This window comes from Polypterus senegalus, chromosome 9 (genome assembly GCF_016835505.1).
Source record: "Polypterus senegalus isolate Bchr_013 chromosome 9, ASM1683550v1, whole genome shotgun sequence".
Taxonomy (NCBI): domain Eukaryota; kingdom Metazoa; phylum Chordata; class Cladistia; order Polypteriformes; family Polypteridae; genus Polypterus; species Polypterus senegalus.
Genome location: NC_053162.1, coordinates 8,248,763 through 8,262,676, shown reverse-complemented (window position 1 = coordinate 8,262,676; position 13,914 = coordinate 8,248,763). Strand labels below are relative to the sequence as shown.

General features: G+C 37.8%; 1 protein-coding gene across 5 annotated transcripts in view; it reads left to right on the top strand.

Annotated features, from left to right (window-relative positions):
• golga2 (golgin A2) overlaps positions 1–13,914 on the top strand; it is a 123,289-nt gene that overhangs the window by 77,349 nt on the left and 32,026 nt on the right. For all 5 annotated transcript variants that reach the window (XM_039762678.1, XM_039762677.1, XM_039762674.1 and 2 more), the window contains 4 exons: positions 187–245; positions 342–483; positions 759–848; positions 4,571–4,678. In XM_039762678.1, coding sequence (XP_039618612.1) covers positions 187–245; positions 342–483; positions 759–848; positions 4,571–4,678 — 399 coding nt within the window. The remainder of the gene's footprint in view (positions 1–186; positions 246–341; positions 484–758; positions 849–4,570; positions 4,679–13,914) is intronic.

Genomic DNA, 13,914 nt, shown 5'->3' with positions numbered 1-13,914 from the left:
TGTACATTCTTGCTGCTCTAGTGTCTTCCTGTGGCCTCCTGCCCAATTAAAACAAATTTATATAGAGGTATTTTTGTTTTTTGTTACCTTAAAATAAGGGTTATCGACTAGAAACAAGTTTTAAAGTGTGAGGAAAATGGTTAAAGTGCATCTTTTGTTTTACATGTCTTTCTTTTGTTTTAACAGTATAGTAAAGACCTGGAAAAAGAGAGAGACAGCCTTAAAATTGAAGTATACAGGTTAAAGTAAGTAATAAATAAATAAGGAAGCGTGCCCGGCTACAAAGAGAGATGTGTTTTTGCATTTTGTGATGGTGTTTCCTTTTCTATTTGTTTCTTTAGTAAAATATATGAAGAAGTGAAACAGGAAAGTTCAGAATTGTCTGAGCAACTACGATTGAGACTATTGGAAAATTCAACAATGAAGATGAACATTGACGAGTTGAACAAGAAATTGGAGATGGCTGATCTAATGATCCAGCAAGTAGGAGAAAATAACTAAATTTACCAGTATATAGTGTTAATAGCCATACATTAATATAGTGTTATGTTGTGTCAAATGGAGAGAGCACTAAATAGATTGCTGTGACAATTGATGAGTCTGTGAAAGTATGCAAGTTCAGTTTTTGTCTTGTGACTAAAACTGGGAGCTTAAGCTTACACTTCTCAGGACCTTTTAATAGAAAAAGAGGCTTCCTAATGGATTGATCAGTTCTGGCCACTGTACTTATATGCACACTTTTTTTTTTATCTTTGCAGTTTTCCAGTCAGTCACAATCTCCAGATGCCAGTCAGCAACTTCATATGGCAATGGAGGAAAAGATTCAGTTGGAGTCACAGATGAGTCAGGTTTGTGTATTACATTTTTCCATCTTCTGCAAAAAGATATACATTTATGTGCTTGTCAAAGGTGTAATAGCATTGTTGTGTTATAAAAGGTTAATGAAAATGGTATTTTACAAGGAAATCTCAATTTTCGTTTTCTGTGGAGGTTATGTTCCTAAAAAAAATTTCAAAACTGAAGCATTGATCCAATGGAATAAATGGGGATAGGTTCTCGTGGGACTCTGGCATTGGAGAGCTCGTTGTTGATCCTTCCACTGTTTCACCTAGAGAAACCTTGTTATGACTTTTACTTCCTCTATACTCAAGTTCGATTGTCTTGTAGGTGTTCTGCCAGAGGCTGATCCAAGGACCTCACTAAATCATCCAATTGGTAATAGCAATGGGCAGTGTGTATAAAGGGCAGGGATCTAATGAGTATGAACGTGTGATCTGCACTTACTTGGAATCCCATTTTTGTGGAAAACAATTACAAGCTCCCATCACAAACAGTGTTCAACGCATACCCATGCCTCTCCGCGCCCGGTAGAAGCATGTGCATCCTTTCAGTGTACTGTAGTACACGTGCAGCTCTTGGACAACAAAGGGCATCACAGACCTGTTATTGCTCAATTTTGCATGTCAATCTTGTACTATAGGCCTTTCAGGTTTTTGTGTGTGTGTGCGCGCGGGCGCTGTACATGCCTACGAATGCAACCCCCAATGTCCATCCCTGCCCCATCTCACTGCTTGCAGCAAAGATGAGGCACAATTAGACTGTGGATGTCATGAAATAGATTACACTTTTATAATAATGGGATTGGAATTTTGAATTTACTGTAATTGCTTAATCGTATGATCAGTGTTAAACACTGGTGTCTGTCTAATCAGACTGCTTTCTCTAATAGTAAGGATAAAGTCTGAAATTGGACTTCTTTGTTAATATACTCCATTTTATGGAGATTACGGATTTTCTTTTATTTTTCAACTAGGCTGACCCACCTTTTAAGGCGACCGACTTTTAAGTTGACCACTTCTTAAGGCAATTCAATATGTAGATCAATTTGATATTTTATACAAACTCATTAATTTGGTTATATTGCATTTGAGCGGTATTACTTTAATACTCGTAGTTTCTGTTATTTTTGTGATGAAATTTAAACTTTTTTTTCTATATTGAGGTCACCCTTTTGAACCATCCTAATATTTACTACGCAGTGAGGCATTTCTACTCCATCAACATTAATTATTTCCAGAGACATAATTTTGTCTATTTTTCCAGCGCATCGCCCACAAAAGCAAGGGAACGATGAGAGCACCAGAACTCTGCTCACATCATGTCGCTTCGTACCGCAAGCTGCAAGTAGTAAGTCTGTGATATGCGGAATACCGATACACTTTGCACTCACGGGACGGAAGGACAATCCCAACCGCTTTTATATAGTAAGAAAGAAGAAGAAGATATTGCACAGTCTGGAGTAGAAAATCATCTTTTACCTGGAAAAACGAAACTACAAATCCCATGCATTGCAAAATGGACGGGGCGTGTTTGAAACTCCGCGCCTGCGTACCACTCACGGGACGGAAGGACAATCCCGACCACTTTTATATAGAAGGATGCTTCTTAAATGCACACTCATTCTATTAATTTGTTTTCTCCTCATTACAGCTTAGCTCAGCAAATGTGCTACTGAGTCTGTAAAACAAATTCTGATTTGAGCAACGTCTAAAAAAATATCCTTTATGTCTACTACAATAACCAGGTTTCCAATCAAAAGATTTTGTGTTTTTGAAATATGTTTTAACTCTTTAAAATGTTTGTTATGTAGGTGATGGAAACGCTATTGCAAAAACTTTTTTCTGTTTTAGAGGAAAATTGTATTTGAAAAGTTGCAAAAAACCGTAGTGAAAGCTTTTCTTCAAGGAAGAAATTTGATGTGTTGTGACAAGATTTTCATTGCCTAAACATTGTCCTAGTAATTGTAGAAAGCAATAACAATTACTAAATATCTGTAATAAATGTAGAAGGTTAAATGCTACTAAATAAATAACAATAAAATAAACATGATATGCAAATTATAAATTATTACTGTTCTAGAATGTAGCTAATGATGCATTCTTCTTCCTGTACTTTTTGTGTTGTCATTGTAGCCACTGGTAGCAGAGTATATGTGCCACCATCTGAGAATGTTGGATTTTTTTCTAAGATTCTTCGTAACAACAACAGTAATTGCAAAAATGAAATCTTGAAGATACCTCATCAAAATGTTACAAAAATATATTTAACATTAAGTGAATTAATCTTAATAACGCCAAAATATTAATGCATTTCATGCAGTAAACCACAAACCAAACCAACAATTTAGCACTATCTGCCCAATAACTTGCCCTGCATAAGCTGGTTTGGAAGATGATGTAAAAATCCTTTACACAGGTGTAATATAAATCAGAGCTAGAAAATTATAAGGCACTTACCACAGAGGTCAGACGTTTTGAGAAGTAACATAATCATCATTGGCTTTCAAATCCATGTGATTTACAGTATGCAAAACTATGGTTACATCCGAGTTAAGTTAAAATTATCTTGTTGTTGCATGTGTATATATTGACAAACTTTTTTATTTTAAAAGATTTTAAATAATATATACAGAGTTCATAGAAATGTTCATTTCAATGTCTGCAATGAAATATGTACTTATATTCTCAAATGCTACCAGTGTACATTCTAATATAAAATAAGGAAATCAATTATTAAATTTAATACATTTTGTATCCCCTTTATATCAAAGATTGCTTTTAAATGTACTTCAATACTTTATCTGCTATCTATATATCTATATATCTATTTTTCACTTAGGGGTGTACTCACTTTTGTCGTCGGTTTAGACATTAATGGCTGTGTGAGTTATTTTGAGCGGACAGCAAATTTACACTGTTATACAAGCTGTACACTGACTACTTTATATTATATCAAAGTGTCATATCTTCAGTGTTGTCCCATGAAAAGATACAATAATATTTACAAAAATGTGAGGGGTAATATAAAAAATATAATATAATATAAAAAAATCCTAAGCCTAAAAAGTGCAACATCACGTTTTTTGTCATGCTTTAAATCTGGCTTATTTTAAAACCTACATATATACATTTAATGTGATGTTGTTAGATTTTCAGATTTTTATTCCATTTTTAAATTATAAATGTAAAAAATATCACGAACTTGCATCTAACGAGACAAAACTTTGTACTAAGAGATTTAACCTTGCCCAGGGCCGGAAATAAAGAGTAGGACAGCTGCTGTACAGACTTTTAAATGTTTGAAACATGCAGATCACATGGCACAGCAGCAGCAAGCCAGCACCTGATCGAGCAAAGAAGAAGTAAAAAATAATAAATTAGTTTCCCGTTGTATCACCGTTTAAGAGGGGGTTTTGGAGGAGCGACCGCATCTCCTTGGGGTGTGTTTAGCCCCCGTCTTTACAATATGAGTGGCACAGATGCGAAGTAGCTTGGTGTGTAGCGCAGGCCAGGGGGGGTTGGCGAGTGAAGTGAGCAGGGGGCGAACCCCCTAGTAGTCGTATAAATTTGTATGAAAAGCTGTATTTATATGAAGCTGTAGTAAAACATGTTTCTACAGACACATGCAGAAAAAACGTGTTGTGGACTTGCAACGTATTAACAAAAAAGTAAGCATGGTTTCTTTAGCCTTTTTTGAGGACTGACCATACTTTTATGCTTTTGTATTGCAGCTGATGGAGTCCATAGAAAAATTGAAAGCAGAAAGAGACCAGTATGCAATGCAAATTCAGGAAGATGGAAAAATCTGGAAGCAAAGAACAGAACAGTTAATCTCCCAGGTGCATATCTTGTTTTTAGTTTTCAATTTACAAGTACAGAACTGTAGTATAGCAGTCTTTCTTGATAGAGCACTCCATAAATGATGAAGTTTTTAGTCAAAATTCCTGTTTTAAGGCATGTGCATTTTGGTTTATTGTGCTGTTTATTTAATTTATCTTCATTTTTTTTTTTTTTAACCTGTTGGTTTCCTATATCCAGCTGTATTCAATAGTACCATGTTAAAAATAAGTGCTGTTCCCAGACCTGGCCCTCTGTTGTATGTATGTGTGTGTGTGTGTGTATATATATATATATAAGTTTCAATCATTTAGTGATTTTATTTTTGGTAGTTTCATCTGAGCAAAGATTCAAGGTAGGTAGAGGGAATATGGCTCAAAAATGTAATTTGTTTTTTTTCTTTGAATTTTGTTTTTTTTTTTTTTTTGATAATATATGACTGCAAGAAAGAAAAATAACACATTAAAATGTAATTATGTACTAAAACAAAATTGTATTCCTTTATAATATTTTAAATACAGCCCAATCAAAGGTACACACTGAAAGGATATACAAAATACCTGAAGCACAATATTCTTTCTTACCAATTTCAAATTAGCATTTTCTGAAACTAAAACCTGTGAGTATTGCCATGTGATGGCACTTCTGTCGTTCCAGTTAGGTTGGGTGAATATCATAAGTTGTGAGGTGATTGTGTTTTTATTCATTTACTGGTTTAATTAGCATATGTAGGACTTTTTTGTGATTCTATAAGTCGATTACTTTTATTATAGAGGTTTATTATCAAAATTGCAGCGGTTCCCAGGTGATACACAAGTGAGGAGTCGTCCGCATCCGTAATCGATACCGGGAGCTGCTAATTGCCACATCTGGTCCACGTCCCCGTAATTTAATAGAAGCACAAGGCGGCTAGAGGAGGAGAACAGGAAAGAAAGAAACGGAGGTTAATGGAGAAGGCAGCAGGTAGAGGAAAGCCGGTGCTGAAGAGTGAGAGCAAGAACGAGAGCAGGCTCGTGAGTTTAATGCAGCTGATAGGGGAGCCCTGAGGGAGGTGTTTAGCCAGCACCCGAGGGCCAACGGTAGTGGTCGCTCCTGCTTTGCGCTTGTTTGGAGCAGGAGTGATCGGGAGAAGGTTGGTTCGTTGCTCAAGTGAAGGAAGCGGAGTCGAGGAGGCTTTGGGCATGTTGAGCCCCAGTGTGAGCGCCCTGGCCGCTGGGGAAGGAAACCCAAGTCACGGTCCCCTTGGAGCCCGACGTAGCCAGGGATCGGAGGGCTACCGGACCAGTAAAGAGGGAGCTGCATTTTACTGATAAGGCGACTCCCCTGTTGCGAGGCCCGTAGGGGAGAAGCAGGGGAGTCGCCAGTACATGAACATACCTGGCTTTGTTTTTAAACAGACTGATTCCAGCCATTGTTTTAATCTCGTTTTTAAAGGATTGTTTTTGTTTTTAACCTCCACATTTCACAGCTTTTTATGGATTATTTATTTAAGGAACTGTGATGCACTGCACTTTAATTTGAACACTGTTTTGAGTTTTGTTTGTTTTAATAAAAGTACTTTGCACTTTTTGCACCAACCCCTTGCTTTGTTGTGCCTCACTGCCTAGGTTTTTGGTGACATTACCGACGATGTCGGGTTCAAGAATTCCCAGAAGGAAGATGGGAGCATGGAGCGAACCCGCATCGTCACAGTTACGTGCTTAATTGACTACAAAAATGTTTTAGCTTGAAACAGAAAAACCGTTGTCACATCCCTACTTCAAATAATTTACAGTTTACTGGCTTAAATTGGTTAACCTCCTAGGCATTAACCCTGAGCTTGACTCGGGCTGTGAATTCTGTGTAAGTACAAAATGTATATTTTTATACATTTTACCACTCAAAGGGAATTCATCTGTTTTCTTGAATGGTGCAGATCCTGCAACCAAAACACATTGGCATGTAAATGAGTAGCTTTGAAGCCAGTTTTAGAATAAACGAAACTGAACCATTAGTTGAATCATGTGATTGTGATGACATTGTGAATTTGCCATCAGACATTGACACACATAGTGAAACTGCTGCACATGGCACTGTATGACGCTGTGATATGCCTGTTGAATCTATTAACTTGAAGGTTCACCATGGTGCAAGTAGGTGTGTGGCAGACAGCAGCACTGTTCACAATACAGCAATTGTCGTTTGTGCCATTGAAAATGTGCTAGTCTCTGAGACCTGTACTGTGGTAGCCTACAGTAACACAAAGGTAACATCAATCATGCAGATTAGGCACTGACATTCTACTCTGTCATGCTCAAGCATCAAAGTGTGCAAAGAAACATGCTTCTACTGTCCTGAGTGTAAGTTCGGCTCTGCTTTGATGATTGAGTGAAAATCTGCATCAGTGCAGCAGTTGACACTAGGCATATGTCTCCTACTTTCCGTAGATTTTTTTGTTATTTACAGGTTTCTGTTACACATATTTACATTTTGTATTGTTGGAAAAATATCTACATTTTTGGAAATCTTTTTCTGGGGCTAAACAGTACTATCCATCCATCTATTTTCCAACCCACTGAATCTGGACACTGGGTCACGGGGGGTCTGCTGGAGCCAATCCCAGCCAACACAGGGCACAAGGCAGGAACCAATCCCGGGCAGGGTGCCAACCCACCGCAAGACACACACCTACACACCAAGCACACACTAGGGACAATTTAGAATCGCCAATCCACCTAACCTGCATGTCTTTGGACTGTGGGAGAAAACCCACGCAGACACGGGGAGAACATGGAAACTCCATGCAGGAGGACCCGGGAAGCGAAAGTAGCCTATCATAATTTAGAAATTATATCTACCATTCAAAATTCTTAGTATTGACTCACGTGTCAGTCCTTCAAATGTTTGGCTAAATTTAGTTGCGTTTGCCCCTTTAGTTGATATTGCACAGTAGCATATCTTGCATACAGGCTTGCATATATCTTGTGGTTTTCCATCCCAGTTTGGCACAAAGTCGAAGTTTTTCCAGATGCCACTCTGTCTGATCATTAACAATTAAGCTTGCAAGTAAGGGCTCCAGTGCTGCCGAAGTAGCCATTTTATTTATACCTATGAGTGGAGGAAACAGGGATACAACAATAGCCATGACCATTGCTCAATTGTAAAAAGCCAGTGCGACCCGAAGGTGCATTTGTAATGTCGGCTGTAAAATTATAATCGTTACAATATTTTGATACTTTGGTGACTAGGGGTGTCAAATGTTGAAATAACATTTATAAAACTGTTTAAAAGACTAAATGGAAATCTGATAAATGACATTTGTCTCTCGTTGTCGTTGATGTGAGTTGCCAAAATGTATGGAGTTTATTGTCAGGATATTGCACCCTGCGGCGCACTCTGCCATTCTTTGCTGTACTCACACAGCACTTGGACACTTGGAGGTAGGTATTACAGTCAGAGTCCTGCGGGACTTGCAGAACCTGACTGACTACTCTGTGGCAGGAAACCTGATTTTATTGCTGTGGGCAGTTAGTTCTTTGTAAAAGTAGGATACTTTTTTTTTTTTTTTTAGAAAGGTGTGAGTGGCATTGATTTTTATATATATATATATATATATATATATATATATATATATATATATATATATATATATATATATATATATATATATATATATATATATATATATATATATATATATACGAGGTGTGGCAGAAAAGTAATGAGACTGATTTTTATTTACCAAAGTTTTTATTTTTTTTCAAACATCAATGTTACCCCCTTCAAAGTAGTTCCCTTGGACAGCTACACACCGATGGAGACGTTGTTCCCACTGTTGGTAGCAGCGCTAGAAGTCTTCAACCGGTATGGTCTTCAGCATGTCCGTTACACTCTTCTGGATGTTTTCTAAAGTCCCGAAATGGCGTCCTTTGAGGACATTTTTCAGTTTAGGAAAAGGAAAAAGTCACACGGACTGAGGTCAGGTGAATAAGGGGGCTGGGGAACCACAGGAATGCATTTTGAGGTAAAAATTCTGTCATGGGGAGGGCAGTTTTCGGCACCATTTTGGCACAGACCTTTCGCATGTGCAAATGTTCAGTCAAAATTTGATGAACGGTAAATCTGTTCAAATTTAATTGTTCACTCAACATTCTTAATGTTAAACGACGGTCTGATCTCACAAGAGTGTTCACACGTTTGATGTTTTTATTGGTTTTCGAAGTTGAAGTTCTCCCTGAATGGTGTTTATCTTCAATGTGTTTTCAACCTTCCAAAAATGATTTGTGCCAGCGAAAAAACTTGAGCTCGGGATAAAGAATGTTCCCCTTAGGCCTGTTTTAACTTTTCAAACATCACACTTGCCATTTAATGGCACAACGTTGCTCCAAATTCTGCTGTTCCATTTTGCGTGACGCACAACCAAAAACACAACTTCGCTAATAGCAGTCACAAAAATCACGTAGTTAACGGAAGGAGTTGAAACTCGCACTGAGCTATGGGAGGGTACGGATATACATGCTCTATCAAGGACAACAGGGCAGCGTTGCCAGATCGCTTGCAGTGTTGCCAGTCTCATTACTTTTTTTTGTGTGTGTATATGTATATATATATATATATATATATATATATATATATATATATATATATATATATATATATATATATATGGTTTCCTGGCATAATTAGGTTGGCATGATTAAATTGGAATTCATACAGGATAGGATGTGTGACAAAAAGCTGCTCATCAGATTCCTCCTTACCTTTGCCCAAAGGCAAATTTGCATTTCTCTTAACACATGTAATCTTTATTCCAGTGTTTCACATGTTTCTTCAGTTTTACTCAATTTTGGAATTGATTTGGTGTATGGGATAAAGTTCTTTACAAGTGCCCTGAATAGTGTCCCCGTAGTAAAAGTGGCATGAAAATTCTGTGATTTTTTTTTTTTTTTTTAGAAAATCGCTTTCATTGGGCTAAGTTTTAGAATGTGAAAATGGTTTGGATAGCCCAGTGATAGTTTGGATTCCATCAGAGAACTAATAGCTTTGTTCACAGACTGCTGAACAGAATTATTCTGCTAAGATAAGGCACTTTCCCATTGCAAGAAATCTGTTAGTAATTTGGACTATGGAGAGTTATCAGTGAAGATGGAGCACTGCACTTCGCACCGCATCACTCTTTATAGACACCTTCCTAATATGCACCGCATTGAGGCAATAATCTCCCTCATGAAGTTGCAATAGCTTCAAAGTAATAATGTGGGGTTGTCCAACCCCCCCATGAACTCCCAATCGTGCCACACTTTGCACTGCATCACTCTTCATATCCGCTTCCCTGGTGTGCTACCCTTTGCACAGCATTGAAACAATCTCCGCCATGAAGTTGTGATTGCTTTGAAGCAGTATAGGGGTGGAGGCGCCAATGTGAACTCCTTATCATGCCGGTCTTTTCACTCTATCATTTTTCATAGCTGCCTCCATGGTGTGCCGCACCATACACAGAGTATTTTGCATAGATGTTAGTTTTTGTTGTGCAGTGGGAACACAACAGAAAAAGTGGCCGTGGGCCTACATCATTAGTTCCTGAAAGCAAAGCTCCCGTTATGGCAAATTTTTGGCAGGCAATATGGTGCTGGAAATTTGTTTTGGCTTTAATAGCCTTAGATGTAAGGATGCTGCCCTTGTAGTAACTGACAGCAAGGAGTGTCTTATTCTGTGTTTTATTAAAACTTTCTGAAAAATTATCTCTGTTCTAGCCTGCACTAAGGATGTGGAGCCTCTTTCTGCTTTGCTGCTTCCCATTTATGTCCTGAAGTAGTTTCCACAAAGATTCATTATGATCTTTCATATTTAGCCAAGGCAGTGATAAATGAAGCAGGGTGATAAATAAACTTGAATCACTTTCTCTTTACTTTAAAAATATTTTGGCTAATTTCAACCAGTATTTACAAAATAAAAAAAATTAATAATCGGTGTGCTGCTTCCAGAATTTTGTCATTGTATTTAACACTTCCACAGTTCTGTTATTAAAATCAAAAAATAGGTTAACCTTTGCATACTATACATGAATTTTTAAAAATTCTTAGTTAGATTGACCTGTAGTTTTTTACCAAAACTTAAGTTTCCCTGTGTACGCAAAACGTTTAATTTACAGTATACTTTTCAGTGTATAAAGCTGGTGTCACATTCAATATCTTCTAGCAGGAGGGGATTTCAAACTTGACAACTTCAGTTATCGATCTCATCATCTAATAATGCTCTGTTACACAACTAGGAAGTGCAGGGGATGTCAACAACACAGGTTCACATTTTCAAAGTATTGGGAGCTTCTTATTCTTACTATTCATCATGCAAATGAGCCTCGCTTATGTTTATGCAGTATAGCACATGCACTTTACCTGCTTACTTACAACAGCATTACCTGTGTTGTACTTCCAGGTAGGTGCTCATTGGTTGTCAGCTGTTGCTTACACAGAGCATGCCCCCAATGATTTTAAGAGGCCTGTTTCATTTTGTTTGGGGATGTGAAACTATTTGATGGTTAATCATGGAAGTGTGCTGCATCTCCCCCCAACTTGCTGAAATTATGTAAATGAAGTTTGTGACTGAAAATCACTGGAAAAATCATTGTGACAGGGCCTTCAAAAAAAGCCAAGCACTTAGTGTTCCAGTCTCACCTTGCTTGCTAACTGTGTGTACATACAGTTGTGCTTGAACCCTTGAAAGTTTGTGAACCCTTTAGAATTTTCTATATTTCTTCATAAATATGACCTAAAACATCATCAGATTTTCACTCAAGTCCTAAAAGTAGATAAAGAGAAACCAGTTAAACAAATGAGACAAAAATAGTATACTTGGTCATTTATTTATTAAGGGCAGTGATCGAATATTACATATTTGTGAGTGGCAAAAGTATGTGAACCTCATGGATTAGCAGTTAGTTTGAAGGTGAAATTCAAGTCCGGTGTTTTCAATCAATGGGATGGCAATCAGGTGTGAGTGGGCACCCTGTGTTATTTAAAGAACAGGATCTATCGAAGTCTGCTCTTCACAACACATGTTTGTGGAATTGTATCATGGCACCAACAAACGAGATTTCTGAGGACCTCACAAAAAGAGTTGTTGATGCTCATAAGGCTGGAAAAGGTTACAAAACCATCTCTAAATAAAGAGTTTGGACTCCACCAATTCACAGTCAGACAGATTGTGTACAAATGGAGGAAATTCAAGACCCTTGTTAGGAGTGGTCGACCAACAAAGATCACTCCAAGAGCAAGGATTGTAATAGTTGGCAAGGTCACAAAGGACCCCAGGGTAACTTCTAAGCAACTGAAGGCCTCTCTCACATTAGCTAATGTTCATGTTCATGAGTCCACCATCAGGAGAACACTCAACAACAATGGTGTGCATGGCAGGGTTGCAAGGAGAAAGCCACTGCTCTCCAAAAAAAACATTACTGCTCGTCTGCAGTTTGCTAAAGATCACATGGACAAACCAGAAGGCTACTGGAAGAATGTTTTGTGGATGGATGAGACCAAAATAGAACTTTTTGGTTTAAATGAAAAGCGTTATGTTTGGAGAAAGGAAAACCCTGCATTCCAGCATAAGAACCTTATCCCATCTGTGAAACATGGTGGTGGTAGTATCAGGGTTTGGGCCTGTTTTGCTGCATCTAGGCCATGACAGCTTGCCTTCATTGATGGAACAATGAATTCTGAATTATATTAGGGAATTCTAAAGGAAAATGTCAGGACATCTGTCCATGAGCTGAATCTCAAGAGAAGGTGGGTCATGCAGCAAGACAACGACCTTAAAAACACAAGTCGTTCTACCAAAGAATGGTTAAAGAAGAATAAAGTGAATGTTTTGGAATGGCCAAGTCAAAGTCCTGACCTTAATCCAATGGAAATGTTGTGAAAGGACCTGAAGCGAGCAGTTCATGTGAGGAAACCCTCTAACATCTCAGAGTTGAAGCTGTTCTGTACAGAGGAAAGGGCTCAAATTCCTCCAAGCCTGTGTGCAGGAATGATCAGAAGTTACCAGATACTGAAAGCAAAGGTTCACATACTTTTGCCATTCACAAATATGTAATATTCGATTATTTTCCTTAATAAATAAATGACCAAGTATAATATTTTTGTCTCATTTGTTTAACTGGTTTCTCTTTGTCTACTTTTAGGACTTGAATGAAACTCTGATGATGTTTTAGGTCATATTTATGCAGAAATTAGAAAATTCTAAAGGGTTCAGAAACTTTCAAGCACAACTGTAATATATACACAGCTCCCAAACCTTAAGGGTAAATAGCAATTGTAATGTAGGTTATCTGATAAACCGCCAGATGAGAAGGTAGTCTGGCCAGACCTGTGTGGAATGTTGTCTGTCTAAAGCATTATCTTGACCTTGCACATATTATCTCTACTGTATGTATTCAACGCATTGCTTATTGAATCTGTCATCTTACCTGTATAAGTGCTAAAGGATGAGGAAATGCAGTACAGCAAAAATAGTTAAATGCAAATTTTCACACCTCCATTTCATATACGTATGCACCAAAAAACCTCTGTCTAGTTACTATTCAAGGATTTAGAGGTGGTCCACTCCTACTAGTACTTGGAGGGTCCACATTAATGACAAGTTTGGACTATTCTTGGAACACATGGCAACTATATAAGAAAGGACAGAGTAGGCTCTTTTTCCTTAGGAGACAGAGTTCCTTTAATGTGGGAAGTGACAGCCTTTACGTCTAGTAGTGATGGCCAGTGTGAATTTCTACACTGTGGTGTGCTGGGCTGGTTATATCACTTCTTGAGAGGCCCACCAAATCAACCAGGTAATTAAAAAGGCAAGCTTGGTATAGGATCTACTTTAGTCCTCCTGAAGATTATAGGAAAGGAGAGAATTGAAACAAAACTGAGTGTCATTATGAACAAGGCTGCACATCCTCTCTCTGACACACGAACACTGAGGAATTTCAGCCAACAAATTATTCAACAGAAGTGTGTCAAAAATAGTGACTGATTAGGGCTCCTTTCTACCAACAGCAGTATGTCTGCATAATTACTTGCTGCAACTGTGACAGCCAAGTCAGAATTTTTCTGTCTTTTGAGTTTTCTTGCTTTATAGTCTTTCCAGTGTGTGTTTATTTACGTATCAATTTATGTATGTATTTATTTAAAGATGCTCTATTAAAGGCTAAATTTCGGCCTGGGTACAAATAAAGTTCTGTCCGTCTATGTATCTACCAATTTCACAAAACAAC